The sequence below is a fragment of the Natrix helvetica genome (genome assembly GCF_964273705.1).
Source record: "Natrix helvetica genome assembly, chromosome: 9".
Taxonomy (NCBI): Eukaryota; Metazoa; Chordata; class Lepidosauria; order Squamata; family Natricidae; genus Natrix; species Natrix helvetica.
The window spans coordinates 27271452-27297548 of record NC_138560.1 but is presented as its reverse complement, the minus strand read 5'-3'; the positions used below and the strand labels follow the sequence as shown (position 1 = coordinate 27297548).

The 26097-nt window shown below is 45.4% G+C and overlaps 2 protein-coding genes across 2 annotated transcripts in view; one reads left to right on the top strand and one right to left on the bottom strand.

Moving 5' to 3' along the window:
- LOC309396890 (uncharacterized protein) overlaps nt 1–26097 on the bottom strand; it is a 393556-nt gene that overhangs the window by 219249 nt on the left and 148210 nt on the right. The window lies entirely within an intron of this gene.
- On the top strand, nt 15740–24422 carry SF3A3 (splicing factor 3a subunit 3). The gene is made up of 17 exons (XM_081961628.1): nt 15740–15912; nt 16000–16047; nt 16127–16179; nt 16277–16382; nt 18511–18583; nt 18715–18806; nt 19765–19847; nt 20131–20269; nt 20483–20551; nt 20698–20765; nt 21140–21247; nt 21388–21457; nt 21534–21698; nt 21794–21904; nt 22539–22629; nt 22809–22864; nt 24177–24422. Exons 1-17 carry the CDS (start codon nt 15817–15819, stop codon nt 24252–24254), a joined length of 1506 nt encoding a protein of 501 aa, XP_081817754.1. The 5' UTR covers nt 15740–15816; the 3' UTR covers nt 24255–24422.

The following is a 26097-nucleotide window of genomic DNA, read 5'->3' as shown; positions in this document are numbered from 1 at the left end:
GTTAGATAGAGTGAAAGGATGAGACAGGACTCAGGCTTCAGTGACAACAACAGCTCTTTATTCACCAAACTATCTACAGATCCAGCACTGGCCTGTCTGACAGCTACCTTTTTATAGGGAGCTGTCACAGCTCAGCCAATCAGCTTTGAGTATTTTCCCGCCGGAATTGAAGACCTTGATGGAGCCTATTGTTCCAGTCTCAATATCTAACAAAAAGGACAAAAAAGAACGTCTAGAAAGAGAAGGAGTAATAGCGAAAGAACTCAGAGAAGTAAGAGCAACTAGGACTATAAACCCTAGATATAAATAAATTAATGCAAGAAGAAATAAAGGTGTTATCAGTCAATATTAATGGGCTGAATCTACCAATAAAAAGGAAGATTATTTTTTCTAAGCTATTGAAATTAAATGTGAACATAATAGCACTCCAAGAAGTGCACATTAAGAGACAACAATACAAATTATTGGAATTGTCTAAATTGGGAAAACAATTCTACTCATTACCGGAGCAAAAAAAAAAAAAAGAGGGGTGGCACCTTATGTGAAAGAAACAATAAATGCCAAACAATTTTTTAATGACAAAGAGCTGAGAATTTTGGTGTTGGAGGTGATTTTTGAATCAAAAACACTCTTATAGTTGTTATTAATAGACCAAATACTGGACAAGAGAAGTTTTATAAGAAACTTCATAATAAAATTCTAGAAATAAAATATGAAAATATCTGTATAATGGGAGATTTCAACACAATTGTCAATAATGCACTGGACTATAGAAGTAGTAAAATTAATAACAAATCTAGAAGGATTTTACCAGGAACTCTTATCAAAATGATAGAAGAATTATCTATTCTGGATACATGGAAAGAAATGAATCCTGGAAAACAAAATATACATTCTACTCTAATATACATAAATCCTGGTCAGAATAGATATGACTTGGATGAATTCGAAATTAAGTGGAAATGTACAAGAAATGGAAATGGAACCAAATTTATGTGCAGACCACATCCAATAAAAATCAGTTGGAAGGGACAAAGGAAGAAATCAAGGTGAACTTTAAACCAATCAATAATAAAAGATAAGGAATTCATGCAAATGATGGAAAGAGAAAGGGGATTAAAAAGAAAAAGAAAATTAAAGGAAAAGACGACGTTACAGAACCTGTGGGATACTGCCAAAGCAGTCATAAAGGATTGGCTATAGCAGTCATAAAGGATTGGCACAGGAAAAAAAACAAAAAAACAAAATGAAGAGGCCTTAGACGACTATAAAGAATTTGAATTAAAATCACAAAAAGAACCATAAAGAATAGACTTAAGAAATAGAATGGAGGTGATTAGACACAGATTAAATCTTATAGGAAAGGATGAATTGGCACAACAAGTAAAAAGAAGAAAGCAAAATTTCTTTGAAAATACTAATAAACCGGGAAGGTGGCCAGCTTATAGATTGAAGAAAGAAAAAAAGAAAAATAGGCTAATAAAACTACAGGATGAGGAAGACACATTACATAGTCAATCTAAAAAGAAAAGAGATATAGTTCATGATGTTTATGAGAGATTATATGAATATGACAAAATTAAAGAGGAAAGAATAATACAGTATATACTGTATATACAGTATTTGGAGAAAGCCAATTTACCTAAAATCCCAGAAATGGTAAAGGATAGGCTGGAGGAAAAATATCAATGGCAGAGCTAACAAACAAAATTAAAAAGCAAAAAAACAATAAACCTCCTGGACCAGATAGTCTACCAGTAGAAATATATAAAGAATTAGAAGACACCTTGACTCTGCCAATGCTATACAACGACAAAAGCTACTGGGATAAAAGCTATTCAGAAGACATGTGGTCCTAGTTTTGGGCTCCCAGACTGGGAATTATATTATGAGGCCACAGCTCTCCCCTGGCTAAAAGATTGGGAAAATTTAAATAACAGAAGACTATTGTTAATAGTAGGGCATGCTGCCTGCAAGACTGGCCAAAATGTTGGAAATGTAACCAGAAATATGGCGCACAAAGGCATTGTGTGAGGAGCACATTGCTTAACATTTGGGGGGAAAAAAATTACAACATTATAGGGAAGTACCAGTCAGGCTCTCTCCAATGGAGACAATAATATATCCAAATCTTATAAATTGGGGGAAAATTGTATGTTACAAGAATATTTTAGATGAAAGGGATGATCTTAAATCCAGACAATTGCAGACTTGGGATGGACTTAACCTGGTGGCCGTATTTTCATATCCAATCAAGGCATGAAAAAGATGTTAAATTATGGGGTGTAAATAATGAACAAACAGCATTGGATAAAATTTTAATAGGGATGGATGAAAAATTGATTAAAAAAACATAATTATTTACCAAACTATAAAATGGAGGAAAAAATAGTTAAAGAAACGATGATTTCCTGGGCAAAGAATTTTGGATACAATATAGAACTAGAAAAATGGTTAAAATTTTGGGAGAGAAAGTACAAGCTAATGATGGCCGCAGCCTATAAAGAAAACCTCTACAAAATGTTTTATAGGGTGGCATTTGCTGCCTGCAAGACTCGCCAAAATGTTGGAAATGTAACCAGATTCCAGGAACATACTACCACATGTGGTGGACATGTAAGAAAGCAAGGAATTACTGGGAGAAAATTCATAATTGATTAGAAAGGATAACTGCAACATGTTAAGTTCAAACCAGAAACATGCCTTTTGGGTATACTGTCGGAAAGTTATGAGAAAGCAACCATATACTTAATGTTTCATGTATTGACGGCAGCAAGAATCATATATGCTAAATATTAGGACAATGCGAACAACCCACCGGATGATGATATAATTAGGAAAATTTGGGATTGTGCTGAACTGGATAGATTAAACTTAAAAATTAAAGATAAAGAAGACTCGAAATATTATAGGACATGGAATAAATGTTATGAATGGATAGCGACAAGAGGTAGAAATGAGAGTTAAGTTGATGAATGTCAGTAACTGTTAGTATGGAAAATAAAAATGCTATAGAATTATGGATTTAATATGGAAAAATTGTAAATAGGTTAATGTAAGTAGAAATTTCATTAAAGCTCATTTTCTTTTTTCCCCCTTTGGTTATATGGGAAGCAGTTACCTCCCTTCATAGGAACCTATACCTGGGAAAGACTGCCCTGCAAAAGGCTTTGGCCAGAGAAGTCTACATTGAGCACCTTCCTAGTATGGCAGCTGGTGTGTGTGCCAGATGTCAAGTATGTGCTGCCAATAATCCTCGCCAGGGTCCTTCTCTTCCCCAGGGACACCAACCAAGGGGATCCTATCCTTTTGACTCCCTAATGATTGACTTTACAGATATGCCTAGGTCAGGTCCATACAACGCCATGTTGGTCTTAGTGTGCTCCTACACGGGTTGGCCTGAATGTGTCCCCACTAGGACGAAGAAGGCCTTCGAGGTGACACGCGCCCTCTTGTGTCTCATAATCCCTCGTTATGGCCTCCCTTCCCGCATTTCCTCTGACAATGGCCCAGAATTCATTCATAAAGCCCCACAAAAGGTGGCTTCCATCTTAGGGATCACCTGGAAGCTCCATTGTTCATTCCACGCACAATCTGGCGGCCTCGTAGAACACCGGAACCGCACTATTTAGGACAAGGTCGCTAAAATCTGCCAAGAAACCCACCTTAAGTGGCCAGATGCCCTGCCTATGGCTCTCTTGGCCGTTCGTTGTGCCCCGAGCAAGGGTCTTGGTCTCTTTCCCTTCGAGCTGTTGTACGGGCGGGTGCCCAACCTCCTGGCCCCCAACCTGCACCCGACCGCTCAGATAGCAGACTCCATCAAAATTAAACAATTGCAAGCCCTGAATGCCATAGTCCTCCAATTACAAAAATATGTATTGTCCTGTCGGCCACATGTTGTTGCCACTCCGGCCCATTCCTTCCACCCTGACCAGGATGTCTGGGTCAAGGACTGGAAAAAGGAACCATTAGGCCCCAAGTGGAAAGGACCGTATACTGTTGTCATATGTTCTCCCCTTGCTGTTAAGGTCGCTGAGATCAAACCGTGGATCCATTGGTCGCGAGTTAAGTTGGCAGCCCCTCCCCAGTGGCACGCGGCCAGCGACCCACACAACCCCTTGAAGCTCACTCTTCGCCATCATCGTGGCCCTGGCCTGAGGACTGTCACCCCTCCTGACGACACTCCGGACGCTATCTCTCCAGAATGTTTGTTCTTCGTATTGGGCCAGTTCTTTGCAAGGGAAGTTGGTTTCCTGTCCCAGTCTGCCGCAACATAAGTATATTAAGATTTGCTATTGATTTTTCTTTGGCTTTGCTTTGTTCTTAATTGTTACCCTGACATAGCACTGTCTTTTCAATAAAGTATTTAAAAAAATATCTTCCCTACAAACAGAAGGTTGGAGACCAATAAAAATTGTCCCAAACTGTGGATTCCAAGGATGGCCTCTTGAGAATGGGCACACCACCATCTTTAATGCCGGTGGAAATAGCCCCTCCCACAAAGAATTAACTATTCTTTGGACCTAACCACATGCTACCTCCCAGGAGGCCTTAATCAGCCATGGGTCCAGGTGGCCGAACTCCCAGCCCCAGGATCCTGTCCCCTTCCTCAAGAGTAACCAGCTCAAACTCCTCCCAGGTTCAAACATGTCTCCATCCTCTCCAAAGGCTCTGCCCACCCAATTCTCCCTACAGGGACTCGCCTAGCTCCTCCTTTACCCAGGAGGGATATGAATAAATAGGAAGAGGAAGGAACTAGGTATTTTTAGACAATAGAAAATTGATAGCGAATATGATATTATCCTTAACTGGAGCCAGTTTGGTCTAGTGGTGAAGGCTCCAGGCTAGAAAGTGTCAGACAAGAAGTTCAAGTCTGACCTCTGCCATTAAAACTAGCTGGGTGACTTTGGCCAGTCATTCATTCTCAGCTTTAACCCACTTCACAGGGTGGGGAAAACAGGAGGACTGTATTTTGGATATGTTTGCCATGAGTTATTTGTATAAATAACAAAGGATTGATGAATAAATAAATAACAAACTACCAGACGAAGTGAAATACAAACGAAGGCCAGCTCTCTGCCTCAAGAGTGCAGGATGTAGCAATGTAGCATGATGTAACTCTTTGGGTGCAAGATATGCTTAGTCACACCCTCAGCAAAATATGTGGGCAGTGACCTGCAACCTACAGCAAACTGCAAAGGATATAAATGTGGGAATTGTGGACTTGGAGGATGCAAAAAAGTATCAACAGGAATACATATTTTGATATATTCTTTCTTGCTGTGAGTGCACCCACGGGTCAGCTTCTCCTGTCCAAAGGAAGCAATAGGGTTGATTCAATTCAGAACAATTTGCAAAGGTATTGTTGGATTCAGCTTGAAAAAACACTTATAGTAGGGCACACTGCATCCTGGTTCTTATTGCATTTTGTTACAAGTTATGTGGTGCCTGTCAATGATGGGTTGCAACCAGTTTAACAATGGGTTCAGTGAGTGCGTGCATGTGCGCTTTTCAAAAACCACCCATTTTAAGCTTAAAAACTTACCTTTTATGTCAGTGCTGGTAAGTAAAACAGCTGATGCGTGGCAATCCGCCTGAACCAGTCCGAACCGGCTGAATCCCACCCACTGGTGCCTGTCCTTTATTCACATACGTAAGAAGGTGCTGGGACAGAGACGCTTCAATGCCACTGCTTAGGGAAAACAGTGCTTGCATGGATGTAGAATTTGTAAAAAGCATATGTGGCACTCCTTTAACATTCAGATCTCAACACATGAGCACTATGAATCCACTCAGAATTGCACATAGAAGGGCTGGAGAATCCATGGCCTTCCAACTGTTGAAGTACAATTCATGGCACTTTTGGACACACTAATGTGGAGTTTGGCCAAGGCTTTATGCTTCACCCCAAGGACAAAGAATGCTGTCTTGAAGGAGTGGGCCATCATCTGGCATGGGTCAATGTTACTTGGGGCAGTCCTTCTTCTTTTTTAAAAAAAAAATTTAACTAAACAAAAACAAAAAAAAGAATCATCCTTCATTATATCTTGTAGAAAGCGTGTCGATTGGTTACAGATAACTTTCGTGCATTTCTTCCAGTCATTACTTATAGTTCATATTAGATTATACACTTTAAATCAAAAATCTTTGTATATCTTTGTTGGTGACGTAGAAAAGCAGACGCAGACAGGAGTAAGGTTGTGCTGGGAAGACCACCCGATGGAAGGCACCCCGGAGGGCACCCACCCAGAACATTGTTCGGGGCTCCCTTTTATTGTCAAACTTCTCAGAATAGTAAAAGCTCATTGGACAGAAAATACACTTGGCTATTATTGATTGGTTTACAGATGCATGCTTTCCTCATGGACACCTCATGGTTACTTCATGATATAGATACGTGACTCTCTACTTAGTTAATATTTTGCTGCATGGAATGTGATGTCTACGTGTACATTCCATTGTCTCTTTGTAAGCAAAAGAGATTAAGCGCCAAAGGATTAAGAGAGAAGGAATGTGGATTTTGACTGATTTAATCAATGTGGTTTGCCAACTACTGATTAATCAATTAACCCTACATATCTTACTATCAATGTACCATAATTCTCATTTGACTACAATTATTTGAACGTGCTTTTACCTCAAATCATTCATACTTAAAGACACAACCACATGATGGCATTCATTAGCTATTTCAAAAATCCTCCAATAACATTACACCTTTATGACATATTCTAAGTAAAAGTCAATTAATACAATTTCTAAACCTTCCCCCCCCCTCTTTTTTTCCCCCAACTTGAGATTGTATTCAAGTTGCTTTCAATACCAGGGCATGTATATATTATTAAACAATATCCATTCACATTTCCTTTTTGTTATTATAATTGGCTAAAAATCATTTACTATTTATATCCCACCTCCTCTCGTCAAACCCAAAAAACATCACACCTTTATGACAAGATCAAAATAAAAGTTTGTTAATAAAATTTATAGGTCTTTTTCCCAGATCACAATTTGCAATTTATATCCAAATTTCTTTTACTAGTTTGCCAGTACATGTATATATCATTAACCTGTATCCAATATCATTTCATTATTGTTATTATAGTTATTTGTTGACAAATAAACATTTAATAACAATCTAAAACAATCTAAGAATTACTAAATTCCTACTTATTGATCACCAAAATTAACTAATTTTTTATTATCAACTTTCATTGTCAACCTGTATCTTTCCAGTAACAAAACAGTCTTATCTCTCTTGCCAATTGTGGTGTCAGTCTTCTTTGTATCTCCTTTATAAGGTTTTTATAGACTTCTCTCCGCACTTTGTTGCTTAAAGGATCTCTCAGGTAATCTCGTTGCCCTCAAGCTGTTATTAAAATTAGCTTGTCTTTGGTTATCAATCGTGCTTCTGAAAAAAATTCTCTTCTTAAATCCATCATCATTACCTTTTTTTTTTCTTCTGTATCTTGGAATCTGGGATAAAGCTCCAGTTTGTCGAATTCCCTTTTCCATATTCCCTTCGTTCCAATTTCACCCACATTTGCTCCATTAATAAATTCATCTATTGTCTTGTCTTTATCTTCTATGTCTTCATTCTCCCCTTTAATTTTTGGGGCTCCAACTCCTTCATCTTTTGCTGTGAGGAACACTAGTTTTTCCAACTTCTTCTCAATTCTCCCATATCCTTCCAATAAATTTTGAATCCCAGCCAAGATATTTTGGAATTTTAAGGTTTCCTCAACTGTGTTAGGCCTGTAGTTATGTTACTTTTAGGATCTTTGGCCTGCCACACTTTCTATTATTTTCTTATGCTGTTTCATTAGTGTAGTAATTGGGAGGGGGAATAGAAAGGAGAATTGTGGAATGTATTGTTGTCATTCTTTTCTAGAAGCCAAGGTCATCTTTTGTCTCCACACTTCGACACCTGACCAGAAGCAGCTGGGTGGAGATGCCAGCATGGAAGAAGATTGGACCATGTGATGGATTTATGGGTGTGGAGATAGATCATGAACTTTCAATGGAATCCCAGGAAGCTCTTCAGATTTGGGATTTACACAGTCCGATGTCAACATCTGTCTTATTAAATTGGAACTTTAAGGATAGCTCTGCCTTGGACTCTGATTTAATTCTGCATGATATTTGGAACGCTGACATTATCCCAAATCTCTCTTTAAAATAAATCACCAGCACACACACCCTCGCACGGGGGGGGGGGGCTGGTGAGGGGGTGCTAAATTCCCAACTAAAATATCAGCGAACAATTATGAGAAAGCTTTTTGAGATAAGAAGCTGAGAAGAGATGCTTCTCTGCAAATCTTCAAAGGAGAAGGAATTCCTGTTTAAGATTTATAGCATCTGGGAAGAGGCACAGCCTGAGGGGGATGGAACGGAGAAGGCTGGAAAGACTTTTTCTACACCCGACTAGAGGATGGCCAGAAGATCTAATGAATGGAGATCCCAGCACCCTCACACAATCATCTCTGATGGGCTTCCCAGACCATTTCAGACAACTAAACGTGATTGCATGCTCCCCCTCCTTTCCCCGAGCCAAGGCTTGGGGGGAAAAAACTGGAGTGGAGATTTTGACTCCTTCCAAACAGCGATAAATGAAATGACTCATTACCCTGCAGCTGAGTTGAAGACAGATTCCCTATCAAAATGGGAAATTCAACCCAGACAGCAAGAAGGGATTTGTCCAGCATCTTTCACTTGCCAGCCACCGCAAATTGGGCTGCAGCTTGTGAATGAAGCACCACCAAATTGGGCTTTCTTCCCAGGGCATGGATGGAAAAGATTCCAGTGGGCAAATCCATGGCCATCAGCATGGGAAAATCCTCCAAGCCAGCAGAGGGCACCTACTTGGCCCATAACTCCTTCAAGCCAGCAGAGGGGTCCTTGGCACATAAATCCCCCTAGCCAGCCATCGTTGGTTGAACTGCAACCTGTGAATCAGGCAACCCCAGAATGGGTCTTAACCCCAGGTCATGGATAGAAGGGATGCCAGTGGGCACCTATCCTCCCTCAGCAAATGGCACCATGGCAGATAACTGGGCAGTGGCCAACCGAAGGATTGACCTTCCCACCGGTTCCAGTCTCCCCTGCAATGCCCCAACAGGTTCTTACCCCACCTTCCTACAGAGAAGAAATCTCCACAATGGAAGAAGGGATTACCAAAGGGAGGCCTGCAGGATGGATGGCAGGACTATGTGCACCTGCAATGCCCCAACAGGTTCTTACCCCACCTTCCTACAGAGAAGAGTTCTCAACAATGGAAGAAGGGATGAATGAGGGGAAGACTGCAGGATGGATAACAGAACAATGTGTAGAGGCGGTTCCTAAGTTTAGAGATGTAACTAGGTTCCTTTCCTCGTGGGGGCCAATAAAATGCCATCGTTGCTGTCAACATGGCCACAGAGCATCAGAATGCTTGGCTTCAGCCCCAACGCCACAAACGTGCACACCAACCGCCACAGCAGTAAAGAGAAGGCCCCAGATGCCACCAGAAAAGAGTCATCCGGGCCAACAACCTCTGGAAGAGGATCCCCAACTTAAGGTGACAAAAAGTCCTACCAAGAGGGAGGCCTCGGAGGAGGAAAAGGGCCAACAACCTCTGGAAGAGGATCCCCAACTTAAGGTGATGAAAAGTCCTACCAAGAGGGTGGCCTCGGAGGAGGAAAAGGGCAAACAACCTCTGGAAGAAGATCCCCAACTTAAGGTGATGAAAAGTCCTACCAAGCGGGAGGCCTCGGAGGAGGAAAAGGGCCAGCCAGGGATGATTGAATCCAAGAGCCCAGAACCTGCAGCACCTGCAGCAGAGACAAAAACCCCAGAGGTCCAACAAGTACCCAAAAACCTGTTGGGGGATGTTTTGCCGAGAAACCCGCAGTACGACAGTGATGGAAGCCAGGAGAAGCTGATGACAGCTATGAAATTGGCGCTCCCAACAGACCCGTGGCTCAACAATAACCAGGAAATCCTAACGATGGGAAATGGATTAGCCTGGAAGGGGTCCAAACTGTACGTCCCTGCGGGGTTGAGGGTGGAAGTTCTACAGCGAAGCCATGAGGCAAAACTAGGAAGCCACTTTGGATTCCTAAAAATGCTCCACCTCGCTCAGCATCAATTTTGGTGGCCAAAGATGGAATCGGAGGTGGAAGATTACGTAAAAAGCTGTGCTACTTGTGCAACGATGAAACCACTGCCGGAGAAGTCCCCTGGACTACTACAACGAGTGGCCAGCCCTAACCGACCATGGGAAGAGGTCGCAATGGACTTCATCGTGGAACTCCCAGACAGCAGTGGGAACAGAGTAATCTGGACAGTAATTGATTTGGTTTCCAAGCAGGCGCACTTCATCGCTTGCTCAGGATTGCCATCCGCAAAGAAATTAGCGAAAATGTTCATGAAACACATTTATCGCCTGCACGAAGTACCCAAGAGGATCATTTCAGACTGCAGAATCCAGTTCACAGCCACGTTCTGGAGAGAGGTCCTGAGATTCATTGGGTCCACACAAGAACTGAGCTCAGAGGTTCATCCCAGCATGAACTGCGCAGCAGAGAGAGACAATGCAGTGGTGGAACAATACATCCGGTGTTATGTGGACTATCAGCAAGACAACTGGTCGGACTTACCCTGCACCAAGTGGCATACAACGATGCGGTCCACAGCAGCATGGAATTAACTCCTTTCCAGATTACCAGTGGCATGGAATTTGTTGCCACGCCTGAGCTGCCTAGAGAACCTCTCTCCTCCATGTCTTTGAATGAATGGATGGACACGCTAAAGAAAGGATGAGAGAATACGAAGAAGGCTCTAGCAGATGTGGCAGATGCCTACAAGAAGCAAGCTGATAAACATTGCTCGCTCCAAACCCCCTTCCGTGTGGGGGACAAAGTTTTTGTATCTACCAAATACATAAGATTAAGAATGCCTAGCAAGGAATTTGGTCCAAAATTTCTAGGTCTATTCCCAATAGTGAAGATAGTTAACCCAGTTACAGTTTGACTCCGTCTACCCAGAAGTCTAGGGGAAATTGACCCAGAATTTCATTGTAGCTTGTTGAAACCAGTAATTGGGTCTAACATAAGAGCATCCACGCAAGCTTTCTCTCCTCCTGTAGTGATAGAAGGGCAACCACAATCTGAGGTGGGGAAAATCGTAAACTCCAGGCTGAATAGCGGTCGCTTACAGTACTTAGTGCATTGGAAGGGTTACCCTTTGTCTGAATCTATTTGGGCAAAAAGTTGGAACCTAAAAGTGGAGAAGTTAGTAAAACAATTCCATGAGAAGTTTTCCAATAGGCCTGGGGGAGGAAGAGATGGTTAATTTTGTTATGTTAACTTTTATGTTATTCTCTTTTCAGGAAACGTTTTTCTTCTGAGGAGAGGCCGCCTGTCAAGCCTGTAGTTCTGTTCCTTTTAGGATCTTTGGCCTGCCACACTTTCTATTATTTTCCTATGCTGTTTCGTTAGTGTAGTAATTGGGAGGGGGAATAGAAAGGAGTAGAATTGTGGAATGTATTGTCATTCCTTTCTAGAAGCCAAGGTCATCTTTTGTCTCCACACCTCGACACCTGGTTGGAGATGCCAGCGTGGAAGAAGAAGATTGGACCATGTGATGGATTTATGGGTGTGGGGATAGATCATGAACTTTCAACTGGGTGGAATCCCAGGAAGCTCTTCAGATTTGGGATTTACAGAGTCCGATGCCAACATGTCTGTCTTATTAAATTGGAACTTTAAGGATAGCTCTGCCTTGGACTCTGATTTAATTCTGCATGATATTTGGAACGCTGACAATCTGAATATTGATCCGTGTTTCCAAAAAAGAAGAAGGAAAAGAAAAAAAAACCCTAATAGCCACTGCCACTCTAGCTTTCCAGGCCTCTTTTATTTTATTTTTTATTTTAGGTTGACTTAAACACAAGTTCTTTTATGATCTTCAAAGGAGAAGGGTTCTGGTTTTTTCCCCCTTTCTCTCCCCTGCCAAAATAGTTCTCAAAAGCATCTGTGAAAACAATTCGTGCCCTTGGCTCTTTATCAGTTTCTGTAAACAAATTGCAAACCCTTCAGCTACAAAGTCAGTAAGATCAAAGAGGAAAAAAGAAGAGATACATTGTTTCAAAGACTCCAGCCTCTGACCTCCCAGTGGCAGTGTTGCTACTTTTCACTTTCTAATATTTATCTCTGGCTTATAGGAAACAAAGTTCTTTAATGAAATTTAATAATAAGTAATAGGAAGAACTGTTAAAATAAAAAGGAATGTTTTAATCCAGAAGTCAAAAAATAAAGTAACAAAAGGTAGAAGAAGAAAAAATTAATCTGTTCACTTTAAGAGAAACGAGAAATGTTGCGAGCACTTCAATCCACAAAGTATAGTTACAAAGAAAAAAAAAGCTTTCCAAAGCAATCCAATATAAGTTAATTTCGCCGCTTGATTCTTTTGCTTAAGGATCTAATTTGGCTTTAAAAAGTTTCTTTGGGCAGTCTTTCCCAAAATAGAAAAAATACCTCACCAGATGGACTCACTTTCTCTTTTCACTTCCTTCCTTCAGGAGCCGTCCTGACTTCATCAGCCTGGGGCTGCTTGTTTACCGCTGGCTTGAAGAGCGTTCCTTGGGTCAATTAGGGACTTTGCGGTGTCCCTAAGACAAAGCAGGCTTCGTCTTCCTGATCACAGTCTCTAGGTCCAAATGGACCGTCCAGCGGCAAAAGTATCAACGGTGGTCTCGGAGTGCCGAGACCGCACGTTGTAACGTCACGACTTTGGCTCCTCCTTTGAGCAGTCCTTATTCTTGAGTGTAACTGCCAGTAGTAGGTGCATAGTCTGACTGAATTCTGTGCTCAAAAGATGAGCCAGACAAACTTCATAGCCAGAAAGCAAATGCATATAACAGAGACAGAAATAGAACTTAACCCAGAGGTTCCCAATCTTTTTCGGTTTGCGGCTCCCATAACACTTCGGATTTTTTCCGCGGCTCCCTTAATAGGTACATCCGATTTTTTTTAATTTTTGACTTTTTAAGGATTTGGAAATCTACTTTTTAGTTCGTTAAGGTTAGGTTAATTGAAAAATAAATTAAACACGAGCTTTAAATTCACAATTTATTGAACATCGTTTAATGATTTAAAATTATTAATGGGATGGATGGGCTTGTTGTTCGCTGCACAACTTCTCAAATCTTGGATCAGAAAAATAGCTTTTGAAAAGTAACTTAACCACCACACTAGCCCAGTGGTGGGCAACCTTTTTTTTCAACTGAGCCAAATCTCGCCAAAACCCACGATTGAAATTTATTTGGAGAGCCGCTCTTGCTTAGCAACCAAAATTTTGGGCTCAATTGTTGTCATATGTTGTTTTTCTTTCTTTCTTTCATCTCTCTCTCCCACTTTCTTTCTTTTTTTCTTTTTATTTCTCTCTCTCTCTCTGGCTCTTTGTCTCTCTCTCCCTCCCTCCCTCTCTGTCTCCCTCTGTCATTTTCTCTGGGTGTCTATCTGTCTCTCTCTCTCTCTGTATCTCTGTCTCTCTCTCCTCCTTCCCCCATCTCTGTCACTCTGTGTGTGTGTGTGTCTGTCTGTCTCTCACTCACTGTGTGTGTGTGTGTCTCTGTCTCTCCCTCTGTCTCTCTCCCCTCCCTTCCTCTCTCTCTGTCACTCTGTGTATGTGGGTGTGTCTGTCTCTCACTCATTCACTTAATCACTCACTCTGTATGTGTCTCTCTGTCTGTCTATCTTTCTCTCCCTCCCTCCCCCTGTGTGTGTGTGTGTGTGTCTGTCTGTCAGTCTCTCTCTGATTCCCTCCCTCACTCCCTCTCTCTGTTCCTCTCTCTGTCTGTCTCACTCACACACACACACACACTGTGGTCACCAAGACTTCGGAGGGAAGTTGACAGCCCTCCCTCGGAACGCTTCGGAGGGAAGCTTCTGCAAAGGCGAGTGGCAACAAGTCTCCCAGGCTTTAATTTGCCGAGCTGTGCGCACGCGCCTGTTTTCCACGGCGTGGAGCAGCGGCGAGATTCTGCGCAGCGAGCGATGATTCCAGGGGCCATCCGGGAAGATGAGGAACGCGAGGGGGACCCTGCCCCCCCCCACTGATGCCCCCCGGAATCATCGCTCACCGCCCAGAATCTTGCCGCTGCTCCACACCGTGGAAAACAGGCGCACGCGTACAGCTCGGCAAATTTCAGCCTGGGAGACTTGTCATGCCCGGGGTTTTGCAGAAGCTTCCCTCCAAAGCCCGAGAGGGACGTCAGCGTTAGACCCAGCAGGCGCAGGTATTAATTGAATATTTCGCGGCGCCCTTATGACGATAGCGCGGCTCCCCAGATAGCGCACACTTTGGGAATCACTGACTTAACCCATTGACTGGGTGGAGATTACTTCTTTGCAGCTCACATTTGACGTAGTGCAAGCTGCCTGAAAATGCAGGAAGTCATTATTTGGGCTAAATTTTCTTGGATTGTTGAAATCCAGTTCTCTAATGGGCCACCCTGTCGAAAAGTATTTTTGAGGTTCTGGAAGAGGAATTTAAAAGACAGAAAGGTAGATAAAGTGTCACAAAATTAATTAATTATTTATTTATTGGTCATTCCCTGGACTATGGATGGCAAACAAAACTAAAGAAAATATCAAAACAGCTAAAAACATTGCATCAGGCAGCCCAGACTTTAATAATCTAACAGGACAGAAACAACAAAACAGGGACCATTGAACAAATCATGTCAATCCCAGGTCTGGGACCCAAGTCATAACCCCAGGAAAAGGCAGGCTTCCCGGGTCCCACAAGATGCCATGTTTAATGGAGGGGCTCGGAGAGACTCCCCTCCCTCCCTCTGCTGAAAAGGACTGGGTGGGCAGAAACCATTGGAAACAAGAGGTTTCTCAGCTCCTCCGGCGCTCCCTGCCCTTCAGAGGTGGCTAGAACCAGACCAGCTCCTCTGCATGACAAACGGAAATTAACCAAAGAGAGAAGCAACGTGGAATTTAAGGAGAAACTTCCTAACAGTGAGGACCAGTGGAAGAGTTTGCCATTCAGAAATCTTGGGCGCTCCATCCCTGGAGGTTTTGAAGAAGAGTCTAGAGTAGACAGTCACTTATCTGAAGTGATATAGGTTCTCCTGCTTGAGCAGAGGGTTGGGCTAGAAAACCTCCAAAGTCTCTTCCAGCTCTATACCTATTCTATTCTAAATTAAAACTTAGAACAACTTTGTCTCTTTAAACTAATCGGCATACATTAAAATGTCGTTGCATTCGGCTCTCCAAGGGTCACACACACACCCCGCCCTCAATATACACTACATAAGCATGAGAGAATATAAATAAGTAAATGATTGTGCCTATATACCCTCATATATTATAGGGCACGGAGAAACAACCCAATCTAGTCCGGTCAGAGTCGCGATGGGCCCGCAGCACGAACGAAGGAAGCTTCACTGGCTCAGGCCGGGCAACCCGATTAAGTGCGACACTGCAGCAAGCGAGACGCTCGAAGGCTCCGTCTCCTCCACAGGCGCTTCCCCGGCGCCGGAAAGGCAGTTGGGCTTAACCAAGACCTCCCCGCCGGCCCCGCCCTGGTAGCGTCCCCCTTCCACAGAGTCTCCCCTTCCTTCGCGTCGCTCGGCTGCCTCCCTCTTTACGCCTCCGCCGCAAGCCTAGAGCGTCGCCTCCTGGGCGGGGAGGGGGGGCGTTCTAGCTCGGCGGGACTAACTAGGCTCGGGGCGCCCGGGCGGAACCTTCCTGCGCGGGCGAGGGGGGGGACCGGGGCGCGCGGGAGACGACTTCCGGGTCCGAGGCCGCCACCGCCACCGCCACCATGGAGACCATCCTAGAGCAGCAGCGCCGCTACCACGAGGAGCGCGAGCGGCTGATGGACGTGATGGTCAAGGAGATGCTGACCCGCAAGTCCACGGTGGGGGCCGGGGAAGGGGGGGGCGTCGGGGGGCGTCGGCAGCCGGGCCTGAGCCGGCCCTGACCCTTCTCTCTCTCTCTCGAGCAGCTGCGGGACCAGATCAACTCCGACCACCGCACGCGGGCCATGCAGGACGTGAGTGCCGGGGGGTGGGTGGTGGTGGTGGTGGGCGGCTGACCTCGGGGGCGGCTGACGTGACGGGCTTCTTTTGCAGCGCTACATGGAAGTCAGCGGCAACCTGCGCGACCTCTATGATGACAAGGACGGGTAAGCGCCGGGGACAGGAGCGCGGGAGGGGGGGGAGGCCTGCAGGGCGGCCGCAAGACACGCTGACCCCCGCGCTGGGCTCCCCCCCATCCCCCAGATTGCGAAAGGAGGAGCTCGGCGCGATTTCTGGGCCCAACGAGTTCGCCGAGTTCTACAACCGGCTGAAGCAGATCAAGGAGTTCCATCGCAAGCATCCCAACGAGGTAAGGGGGGGGGGGGGCGGGCCGGGCACAGCCTCCCCTTGCTCGGGCTTTCCCTTAACCTTCTCTGGCAATCGCTGTGCCAAAAGGCAGTTTTGATAGTTTAAGCAAGGAATAATCTTTAAGGCTGAAAGTGGTGTTCTTTTGGGGGGTGGGGGGGTGTCTCAATACAGTTTGATTTTGTAGAAAACTGAGCTTTTTAATTTTTTAACACTGTATACATTGTATTAAAATGTTTTAAAACCAAGATAACTCCCCAAAGTTCTTACGCTGTAGAGGTTTATCAATTAGTCTCTTGACTTGGAGAAGAACCGCTGGCATTGCCCAGCAGGTGGTCTGTAGGGTTGCCTCTGTCTGTAGAGGTTCTGGGCTTCAGGCCAGCCCAATTCTTGAGAAAGAGAGTGGCGCTAGATGTCAGGCGTCAAGAGTCTGGTTCATCCAGGGCCCAGAAACAAGCCATCACAGGTTGAGCATAACTGGCTGTAGCTTTCCCTTCAGTAGAACTGTATCTTTTTTGCTAAGAGTTGAGAGAGGACAACTCTTGCTCTTAGAATTGAAGAACTTGAAGTGACCACAAAGGTCACCTCATCCAGCCCTTTGCAAATCAATAGTTGTAAATCGGGGATTACCTATGCTACACTCTCATTCTATTATCCCAGATATTGGCCAGACCTGCAGATTAGATAAGCAGTCCATCAAACTTGTTGACCGCATCTTAAAGAAAATGTGGAATGGTTGTGGCCTTGAGAGATCCCATCCACTTAATGTAGAGCCACTGATGACTCTGAATTCAGACTTCTTACTGTTGTGCAGTCTGAATTCTCTCTAAGAGATGGTCGAATGGAATGTTGTCAGACGCTGATTTTGAGGTTGATTATTTAACTTTAATGCAGTTCCCTTTTCAAAAGAAATAAGATTTATCTCATACAATCTTCTTCACAAAGCCAAGCTGATACTGTCTTCAATTAATACCTTAGTTGATAATTTCTAGAATCTTCTTTTTTTTCTCCCTTTCTGGAAGTGGGGTGCCATATTTGATTTTCTCTTGTCCTCTAACACCTCCCCAGCTCTTTTCAAAAAATAATTTTAAGATCCTAGCAGCTCTTCAGTCTTTGGATACAGGTAAAAGGCATTCCTCTGTTTTCTTCATTTGGAATGAGCAAAATTCACAAGCTCATTTGTCTTCTTCTTACTGTTGACATATTTGAAAGAGCTCTTCTTGCTGGGAGAGCCAGTTTGATATCAAAGTTAAGGCACCAGGCTTTTCTCAGTTTGGGAACAAAACAAGGCTGAGTGACCTTGGCCACTTACCTTTCCCTCAGTCTAGGAAAAAGAAAGTGAAGGCAAACCATTTGAAATTTAGCCAAGAAAACAGCAGGAGCTTGTCCAGGCAGTTATAAAGACTTAAATGTGATTCAAAGGCATCCTCACAACCTTGCTGGATTTTGCCTCTCCCACTCACCTTGGCTCATTTCTGCCTTTGTCTTCCTGACCTTATTTCTTGGTCCTTTCTACCATTTTCAGAAAGGTCGTTTGTGAGCTGCATCTTCAGCTATATTAACTTCTTCCTGTGTCTTCTTGTTTTCTTTGTTGATGTTGTTGGAAAAAGTGCTATCCTTAATTTCCTCTACAAGAAATTCTGATCAACTACAAAACTTTTCTTTAAGGTTTTCTTTCCAAAGATTTTGCTTTTATTTCTCTTTATTAAAATTGAACTTCTTAAAATCTATGTTTTGTGCCTGACCACTTTTTAAACCAGACTTTTGCATTTGCATCCAAGTAGTAATGACTTTAATTGTCCATCTCCTTAAGAAGACAAATTCAGTCTCTGCAGAGCAGCATTCATTTGTGAACTTTGTACCATTGTTGCAAAAACCAAAACCAAGCCTCTGTTGCTGTCAGTAAAGCTCACTTGAAAGACTTCCCTTTCCTCCCCGCTTCCTCTGGCCATGGCAGTGAACTTACCTCGCAGTATATCCTTTGTGCTCGTGTGGAAGAATAAGAAGGGTTTCATTGTGTTCAAACATGCTTGAGTGACTTCCTGCATGCAACACTTTTTTTTTCTTTCAGTTTTTGGGGAGGGGGATCATGAAGCAGAAGCAGAACCAAAAACTATGCATTACCTTTGTAGATCTGTGTGCCCATGTCAGTAGAATTTGAGGAGCTCCTAAAGGCCCGGGAAAACCCAAGCGAAGAGGCTCAGAGTAAGTCTGTGTGGCAGGATTCATGCTTGCCTTTCTTTTTTCAAATGAATCAATCATGTGCTAAAGATGGCTATCCTTGCTTCCTCCTCCGGGGTGGTTCTGGGCCATCTTTCATTCTTGGCTTCTCGTAGACCTTGTGGAGTTCACTGATGAAGAAGGATATGGCCGCTATCTGGACCTGCACGATTGCTACCTGAAGTACATCAATCTCAAGTCGTCTGAGGTGAGGCTGCCATATTGTGTTTCGGACTGGGGGGGGGGGGGCAGAACTGATGCTCCCTTGTTTTGCTCTCATCCTTGCGGATTGTGCCCTCAGATTTATGCTTAATAGAGCTATATAAAAGGGAAGCGCACTGAAGTGATACGAAATGAGGGAGGGAGAAGAATAAAAGGAAGGTGGGCTCTTGTTGGGCTGAAAGAGAAGGGTGAGCATGTGCAAGGCTCTTCTCTCCCTCAGCCTCACATCAAGGGCAGCCGTAGGAACCTCCAGAGAGCAGTTGCTTTGGCCTAGGCCAGTGATGGTGAACCTATGGCATACGTGTCACAGGTGGCACACAGAGCCATTTGTCAGGGCACGTGAGGCGCTGCCCTGTCAGCTGGCCAGCGCGCATGCGTGTGCTGGCCAGCTGAGTTCACCCTTTTTTAAAGCCATTTTTCGCCCTCCCCAGGCTCCAGAGGCTTTATAGGAGCCTGGGGTGGGTGAAAAGAGCCTCCCCCGCCCCCCCAGAGGCCCTCCGGAGGCTTCATGAAATTCCCTGAAGCCTTCGGAACGCTCAAAATGACCCTCCGAGCAAACCGGAAGTCCTCCGAGCAAACAGGAAGTGACTTCTGGTTTGCTCGGAGGGTCGTTTTGAGCGCTCCAGAGGCTTCAGAGACCATCCAGAGTCTTCCCTGACGCCTCCGGGGGGTGGGGGAGGCTGTTTTCGCCCTCCCCATGCTCCTATAAAGCCTCTGGAGCCTGGGGAGGGCGAAAAAAGCATGTAAAAATGGGGGGTTGCGCCTGTAGTGCGCGCATGCGCACTGGGGGGTCGCGCATTGCATTATGGGTGAGGCACGCCCGCACACGACCCTCCTGCGCTCCCCCCACTTATGGCACGTAAGCCAAAAAAGGTTCGCCATCGCTGGCCTAGGGTTTCAGAGAATTGTGGCAAACTCCCTTCTCTTTCTTCATGCTATTGCAGAAACTTGACTACATCACTTACCTGTCTACTTTTGACCAGCTCTTTGACATTCCAAAGGACAGAAAGAATGCTGAGTACAGAAGGTGAGGCTTTCCTGTGAAAGGGGGAATGTGTCATCCTCTGGGCTATTAAAGTTGGTCAAATCAACGGTTTTGTGTGAACAAAAGGAGGTTTACAGCAGAATTTCTCTTTTCTCCTCTTGGGTTGCAGTAGCAGGCACAGGTTTAAGGTGGTTTGAGTTTGTGCTTGCACATTCATGAATGGTATGGTAGCTCTCAGTTGCTGCTAGTTGACGGATGGGGAAGACGCCCATCTGGGTTGGAAAATGCCAGGCTCGCCTGCCACAGTCAGTCTGTTTTTTTACAGGTATTTGGAGATGCTGTTGGAATATCTGCAGGACTATACAGACCGAGTAAAGCCTCTGCTTGACCAGAATGAGCTGTTTGGCAAAATTCAGGGAGATTTTGAGAAAAAGTGGGAGATTGGCACTTTCCCTGGTTGGCCGGTGAGTGCCATTCTGTGATGGGTGAGGCTTAATGTGAAGCACAACTGTTGTAAATCATGTTAATTGTTCATGTTTCTGGAAGAGACGCCTCCTCCCAGCCTGTGCCTCTGTGTCAGTCTACCTAAATGGCTGGGAGAGTTGGGGCTAAGCGCATCTGAAGGCCACTGATCTGCACAACCTTTGTCTACATGTCCTCCTGTTGTCCCTTGACAGAAAGAGACTAGCAGTGCCCTCACGCATGCTGGGGCTCACCTGGACCTCTCTGCCTTCTCCTCTTGGGAGGTTAGTAACCATTCTGAATCTCTTCTGGATCGGGGAGTGGGAGAGTGGGAGGTTAGGAGTGACACCCCCCAGCCCCACCCCCCCTTAGGGCCAGTTTCCTCCATAGCCCTACAAGGTGGGAGTCAGCTTTTGTTACTTCCCCATAGGAGTTGGCTTCCCTCGGTCTAGATCGGCTGAAATCTGCCCTGCTGGCCTTAGGTCTGAAGTGCGGAGGGTAAGTGGAAAGAGCTTTAGCGCTTGGGGTGGCCTGGCAGCCTGGGGAACATGCAGAGAAGTGGCACAGGCATATTGGCTTTCCTGGGGAGCATGCGGACCTTTGCCTGGAGGGCGGGTGGCACCCTCTGGCGAGAAGAAGCAGAAGCCCTTGATCTCAGCAGGTTTGAAAGCCACAATAGTTCTTGTACAAAAGAATCAAGCTGTTGTCTCTGCTTCCTACCCCAAAACACGTTCTGTATGTCCTTGGGTGGCAAGGAACTTCCAGCATTTTCTAGTTCCCCGTTCCCTAGCTACACGCCTGGCTCTTATTTACAATGCTAAAATGCACCCTGGGGCCAGATCTGAGGGGTTCCTGCTCTCCTTCTTGCCCAGGACGTTGGAGGAACGTGCTCAGAGGCTTTTCAGCACAAAGGGCAAGTCCCTGGAAGCCCTTGATCCTGCTCTCTTTGCCAAAAACCCAAAGACCAAAGGGAGCAAGCGGTGAGTCTGCATTGCCTGCTCAGGCCCTTTTTGAATTGGTCCCCTCCTTTAATGGTCTTGCGTCCTGGGGTGAAGAAGCAGAGCCGCCTTTGGCGCCAGCTGGGGTTGCTCACTGGTGGGCACCATGGTTGTCTTGACAGGGACACAGAGCGGAATAAGGACGTGGCCTTCCTAGAGGCCCAGATCTATGAGTACGTGGAGATCCTTGGGGTAAGAGCCACCCCTCCCCTGAGCATGGAGGTCCCAGGCAGGGGCTGCTGTATTCACAGGCCTCATTGTCCCTCAGGAGCAACGGCAGTTGACGCATGAAAACGTGCAGCGCAAGCAGGCGCGGACTGGGGAAGAGCGTGAGGAGGAAGAGGAAGAGCAGATCAGTGAGAGCGAAAGTGAGGATGAAGACAATGAGATCATCTACAACCCCAAGAACCTGCCACTGGGCTGGGATGGTAAGGTAAGGCTTCTGGCAGGACTGAGGGGCCTCCGTCTCATCCTGGGACTGGCCTTGCACATGGCATCTGGTGACCTCTGCGGCTCTTTCCCTTCCAGCCAATTCCCTACTGGCTCTACAAGCTCCACGGGTTGAACATCAACTACAACTGTGAGATCTGTGGGAATTATACATACCGTGGGCCCAAAGCTTTCCAGCGACACTTCGCGGTAAGAAGTGCCAGCGGAGAGGGTGGGATTCCTGAGGCTGGGGTGGGTGTGGGTGGGCTTTTCAGGCTGATTCCAGAGCAGGTTCCTTGCTGGTCTGGAATCTTGGTAGTTTCCTCTGACTTCAAGGCCTGGTGGTGCAATGCAGTACTGCAGGCTAATTCTGCTGCTTGCAATTTGGCAGTTTGAATCTCACTAGGCTCAAGGTTGACTCAACCTGCCATCCTTCCGAGGTAGGTAAAATGAGGACCCAGATTGTTGGGGGGGGGGGGGGGAATATGCTGACTGTAAACCGCTTAGGGATGGCTGTAAAGTACCGTGAGCAGTATATAAGCCTAAGTGCTATTGCTATTTCTAGTAACCTCAGCACTGCTCTGTGGCTGGGAGAGAGCTGCTTTTGCGTCCTGCCTCTCTCGAGACCCCAATGTCATAGCATTCTTTCAGGAAGAGGCAAAGAATGTGTGTGCAGACATCTGGGACCCTTTAATTTGGATGAAACGGGGGTGGACTCTGTGGCCAAAATGTCTCCTTTAAGCTTCAGGATTCCTAACTTCCCCAGTCCATTCTTGGCTTCTCAAGAGCAGTCCTTGTTTTAGGAGGCCTAGTCCTTGGTTTTATCATCCCTTGTGCTCTACAGGAATGGCGCCACGCTCATGGGATGCGATGCTTGGGCATTCCCAACACAGCTCACTTCGCAAACGTTACACAGATCGAAGATGCCGTGTCGTGTAAGCGAGTGCAAAGCCTGGCCTTGGCAGGGGGTGTTGAGTGGCGGGGCAGTCAAAATGGTTGGGCTTGCATCAGGGAAAAGCCTCGGGGGGGGGGGGGAGGTTATTATCTCACAGGAGCTTCTGAAAGCTCCCCCTCAGCACCCCAGAGCAGGACTTGGCTTTCCTCTGTTTTCCAGTGTGGGCCAAGCTGAAGCAACAGAAGGCTTCGGAGAGGTGGCAACCAGATACAGAAGTAAGTTGGGGTAGAGGGGGTTCTTCTTACTCCTCGTTCTGCAGCCCCTGAGCCCTTGGACCCGATTGGAGACTCGGGGTTGACTCTGGCCACTGAGATAAATAACTGTTGAGCTGCAGTAGGAAATCACTTTATGTAACTCTTCTAATTTCATTTTAAATCATCCTTGTTAATATTGTGTTATAAATGCACTATATCTTTTCAAAGGATTTTTTTTTTACATTTTAAATTACTCTTAACTCCTCTAGTGAGGGGCTCGGTTAAAATACTCGGTCTTTCTTATTTTCTTTCACTCGCTGCTGCCCCTTCTTGTCTAATACAAAGAGCGTTTTTTAAAAGCAGAAGGCACATCCTCATCTTTACTTTCTATATGTGACTTATAGTTTTGCCAGTCTTCATATGCAGTTGTGACTCCAGACTTGGGACAGTTCTTTCATGGGAATGGGCATATTATCCAATTATTTCCAAGTTGTGCATGTTTTGTTTCAAAGCTCTATTACATCTGATCAGTTTCTTCCTATTGCTGAAAGGCTGATTCTTCTACAGATTCTGCTGTTTTCCTTTTTAAAAACATTGATCAAAGATTCATCTGTGATTCATGTAACCATCAATTTCCTCCAAAAGGGTCTGCCATTATTTTTCTTATATTGACCAGAAGAACAAAAAAGAAGCAATTCTGTTTAGTAATGGAATGTCCTTCACCATTTCCCTGCATGACTTCAAGGGGTTGGAAGATTCAGCACAGAAACCTTGCGACTCCCTCAACATTAACAGGACCATTCGTGGGGGGAGGAGGGGGAGGCGAGGAAGAGGAGGAGGAATATCAAAGACATCAAAATACTGGGGAGACAATTCCTGTGTTGTTAAGCATAGATGTGTCCCAAAAGTGCTTTTTCAAGAGGCAACTGGACTTTCTGGTTTTTCTTTGAAGACATTTCACTTCTTCCAGAGTTGAAGAAGCTTCTTGAATGAGAAGCAAAACGTCTTCAAAGAAGTCCAAGTTTTCAAGTTGCCTCTTGAAACAGAGTTGGCTGCAGTAATGGGGTGGGACAGAAACTGAAAATGCCAGCCAGCAGGTGAGGAAGAGACTCTCCCGTCAAGGGAGTCTTGAACCAAAGGGGAAAAAGGGACAGGCCCAGGGGCATCATCCATGAGTATTCCAAGGTTATACCTGCAGCCCAGAGAGAAAATAGAAGTGGCTCCTGGTGCAGAAACTTTTCAGTTCGGATGGGTCAAAATCCTCATGTTCTGTCACAGAGAGAGGGTGTCTTGCTGTTGTGTTGTGTTGGATTTGCTTCGTTTATCATTCCAGGAGGAATATGAAGACTCCAGTGGGAATGTGGTCAACAAGAAAACCTATGAAGACCTGAAACGCCAAGGCCTGCTGTAAACAGAGATTCCCCCCCCCCCCCCGCCCCCAAAACCACTCATATCCCTTGTCTCCCTTTTGGTGACTGGAGTCCTTGTGGGCAGGCGCTCCTAGTCAACAGAATGGGTTTTGTAAGACCTTTGCTTTATGTGGAACCGATATATAGAAATAAACTACTTTTAAAAGGAATGAACATCTATATTAGGCTGCCTTTATATTAGGTGAGAACATAGGAGTTGCATGCGTGTGTTCACAGCTAAGGTGTTATCTCTGGCTTTTCTGTTTCCTTCACTTCTCTTTGCAGCCATTATTTCTGAGTAGTCAGTCCCTCGTTGCCATTTGCTCAAGGGAGCAGAGAAAAGCAAGCATTGGCGTACGGGACAACATTGTTGGAGAAGAGCTAGTGAGGCTTTGATGAAAGGCTGCCCTGTAGATCCTTTCCCACATTCTCTTTGGTAGAAAAGCAGGATTCTCTTGGCAGATGCCATGTTGGGAGTGGGGGGAGGGGGATAAAAAGAACCTGCTGCCCTTCCAGTGTATTAATTTGTGGAGGCTACCCAGTACCTTCTACCATCAGTTAAGCCTGCGCCAATCTGCCACTAAGCAGTGTTTTTCCTTTGTTGACACCTGAGCTGCTACTCTGAGCCCTCTGGGAATAGAAAGTGTGGATCATTAAGTCTAATTGGGGCAGGTTTGTTGCTGTAATTGTCCCAGGAAGCTGAGACGGAGCTTAACCAAAAGCAAGCCACAGAGGTTTCTGGGAAATGGGGCAAACTCTTGCTTCTCTTCCAGAAGCCACTGGCTAAGCTTCAGCAGACTAGCAGAGGCTGTTATCCGGATGCCCTTAGGTGGAGACAGGGAGCAGCAGCTGTAAGCAAGGATTGGTTCCATTGTATGTGGGAAGATCCCTCAGGAGACCCAGGCCAATCTGGAGCAGAACAGTTAGAGAGAGAGAGACTGCTTTGCCTCTAAGTCTAACCTGGACCTCAGTCTGAAAAACAGTCGTGTTCTGTGAGATTGCCAGGAAGCAGCTATTGCCAGCCCAAGGAGCAGATCAAGCCATGATGCAAACTGGGAGGCCTCTTCTTGGCTTTCAGAAAGAGAAGGGTTTCACCCTTGGAATCAAGGCGGCAACCTTGTTTGGTAGAATTTCCTGTAGCAAATGGAGTTCTCAGATACTCCGGAGAAACAGCAGTGCCAAAAAGGTCTTTTTCCTGTCCAACTGACATAAATCAGGTGGCAAACTGGGAGGACCATCATAGAAAGATTTGTCAGGCAGGCTTATCTCCTCACCTTGGATGAGCCACAGTTGATCCAGAGGCAGGGAACATGTTGCCCAGAGCACCAGGGAGCCAGGTGCCTCTTCTTCCCCACTCTGGAGTGCTCTCGACTGGTTGGCTCCATCTCTACCTGGGCGGAGATGAGGGTTCTCAAGGGGACATTTCTTCTGCCAGCGCTGCAGGCAGAAAACGTTCAGACAGACACCAAGGCTCCCTGTGAGCGAGCAAGGTAAGTGAGCAGAGCAGGCATGGGGTCCGGTGTGGAATAGATGGCAGAAAAGGGGGGTTGTGTGCCTGCCAGTTATCAAAAGGTGGTGTATTGAATGTCCAAGCCAGGGAGGCAGAAGCTGAGCCAATAGCAAGCCAGAATGTACACACTTGATGCCCGAATAAATTCCCAAGGAGCCATAAGCCACAGCTTGGGAAGGAATGTTAGCCAAGAGACTGATCCTCGTTCTTGTTCTTGGAGCGTGCATGTCTGCAGACGAAGCAAAGTTGCCTCGCATGGCTTCTGAGCTGCTGCTGGGCCATTTGTAGCCTGGAGCTCTAAGAGGACAGAGGCAAGTGAAAGAATAAGCTGCTGT

Excerpts from the sequence above, each read along its gene's own strand:
- SF3A3 (XM_081961628.1), top strand. The coding sequence starts at position 15,817 with ATGGAGACCATCCTAGAGCAGCAGCGCCGCTACCACGAGGAGCGCGAG. Across the intron at positions 21,248-21,387 it reads AAGACCAAAGGGAGCAAGCG|GGACACAGAGCGGAATAAGG; the intron begins GTGAGTCTGCAT and ends TTGTCTTGACAG. Across the intron at positions 21,905-22,538 it reads CTTTCCAGCGACACTTCGCG|GAATGGCGCCACGCTCATGG; the intron begins GTAAGAAGTGCC and ends TGTGCTCTACAG.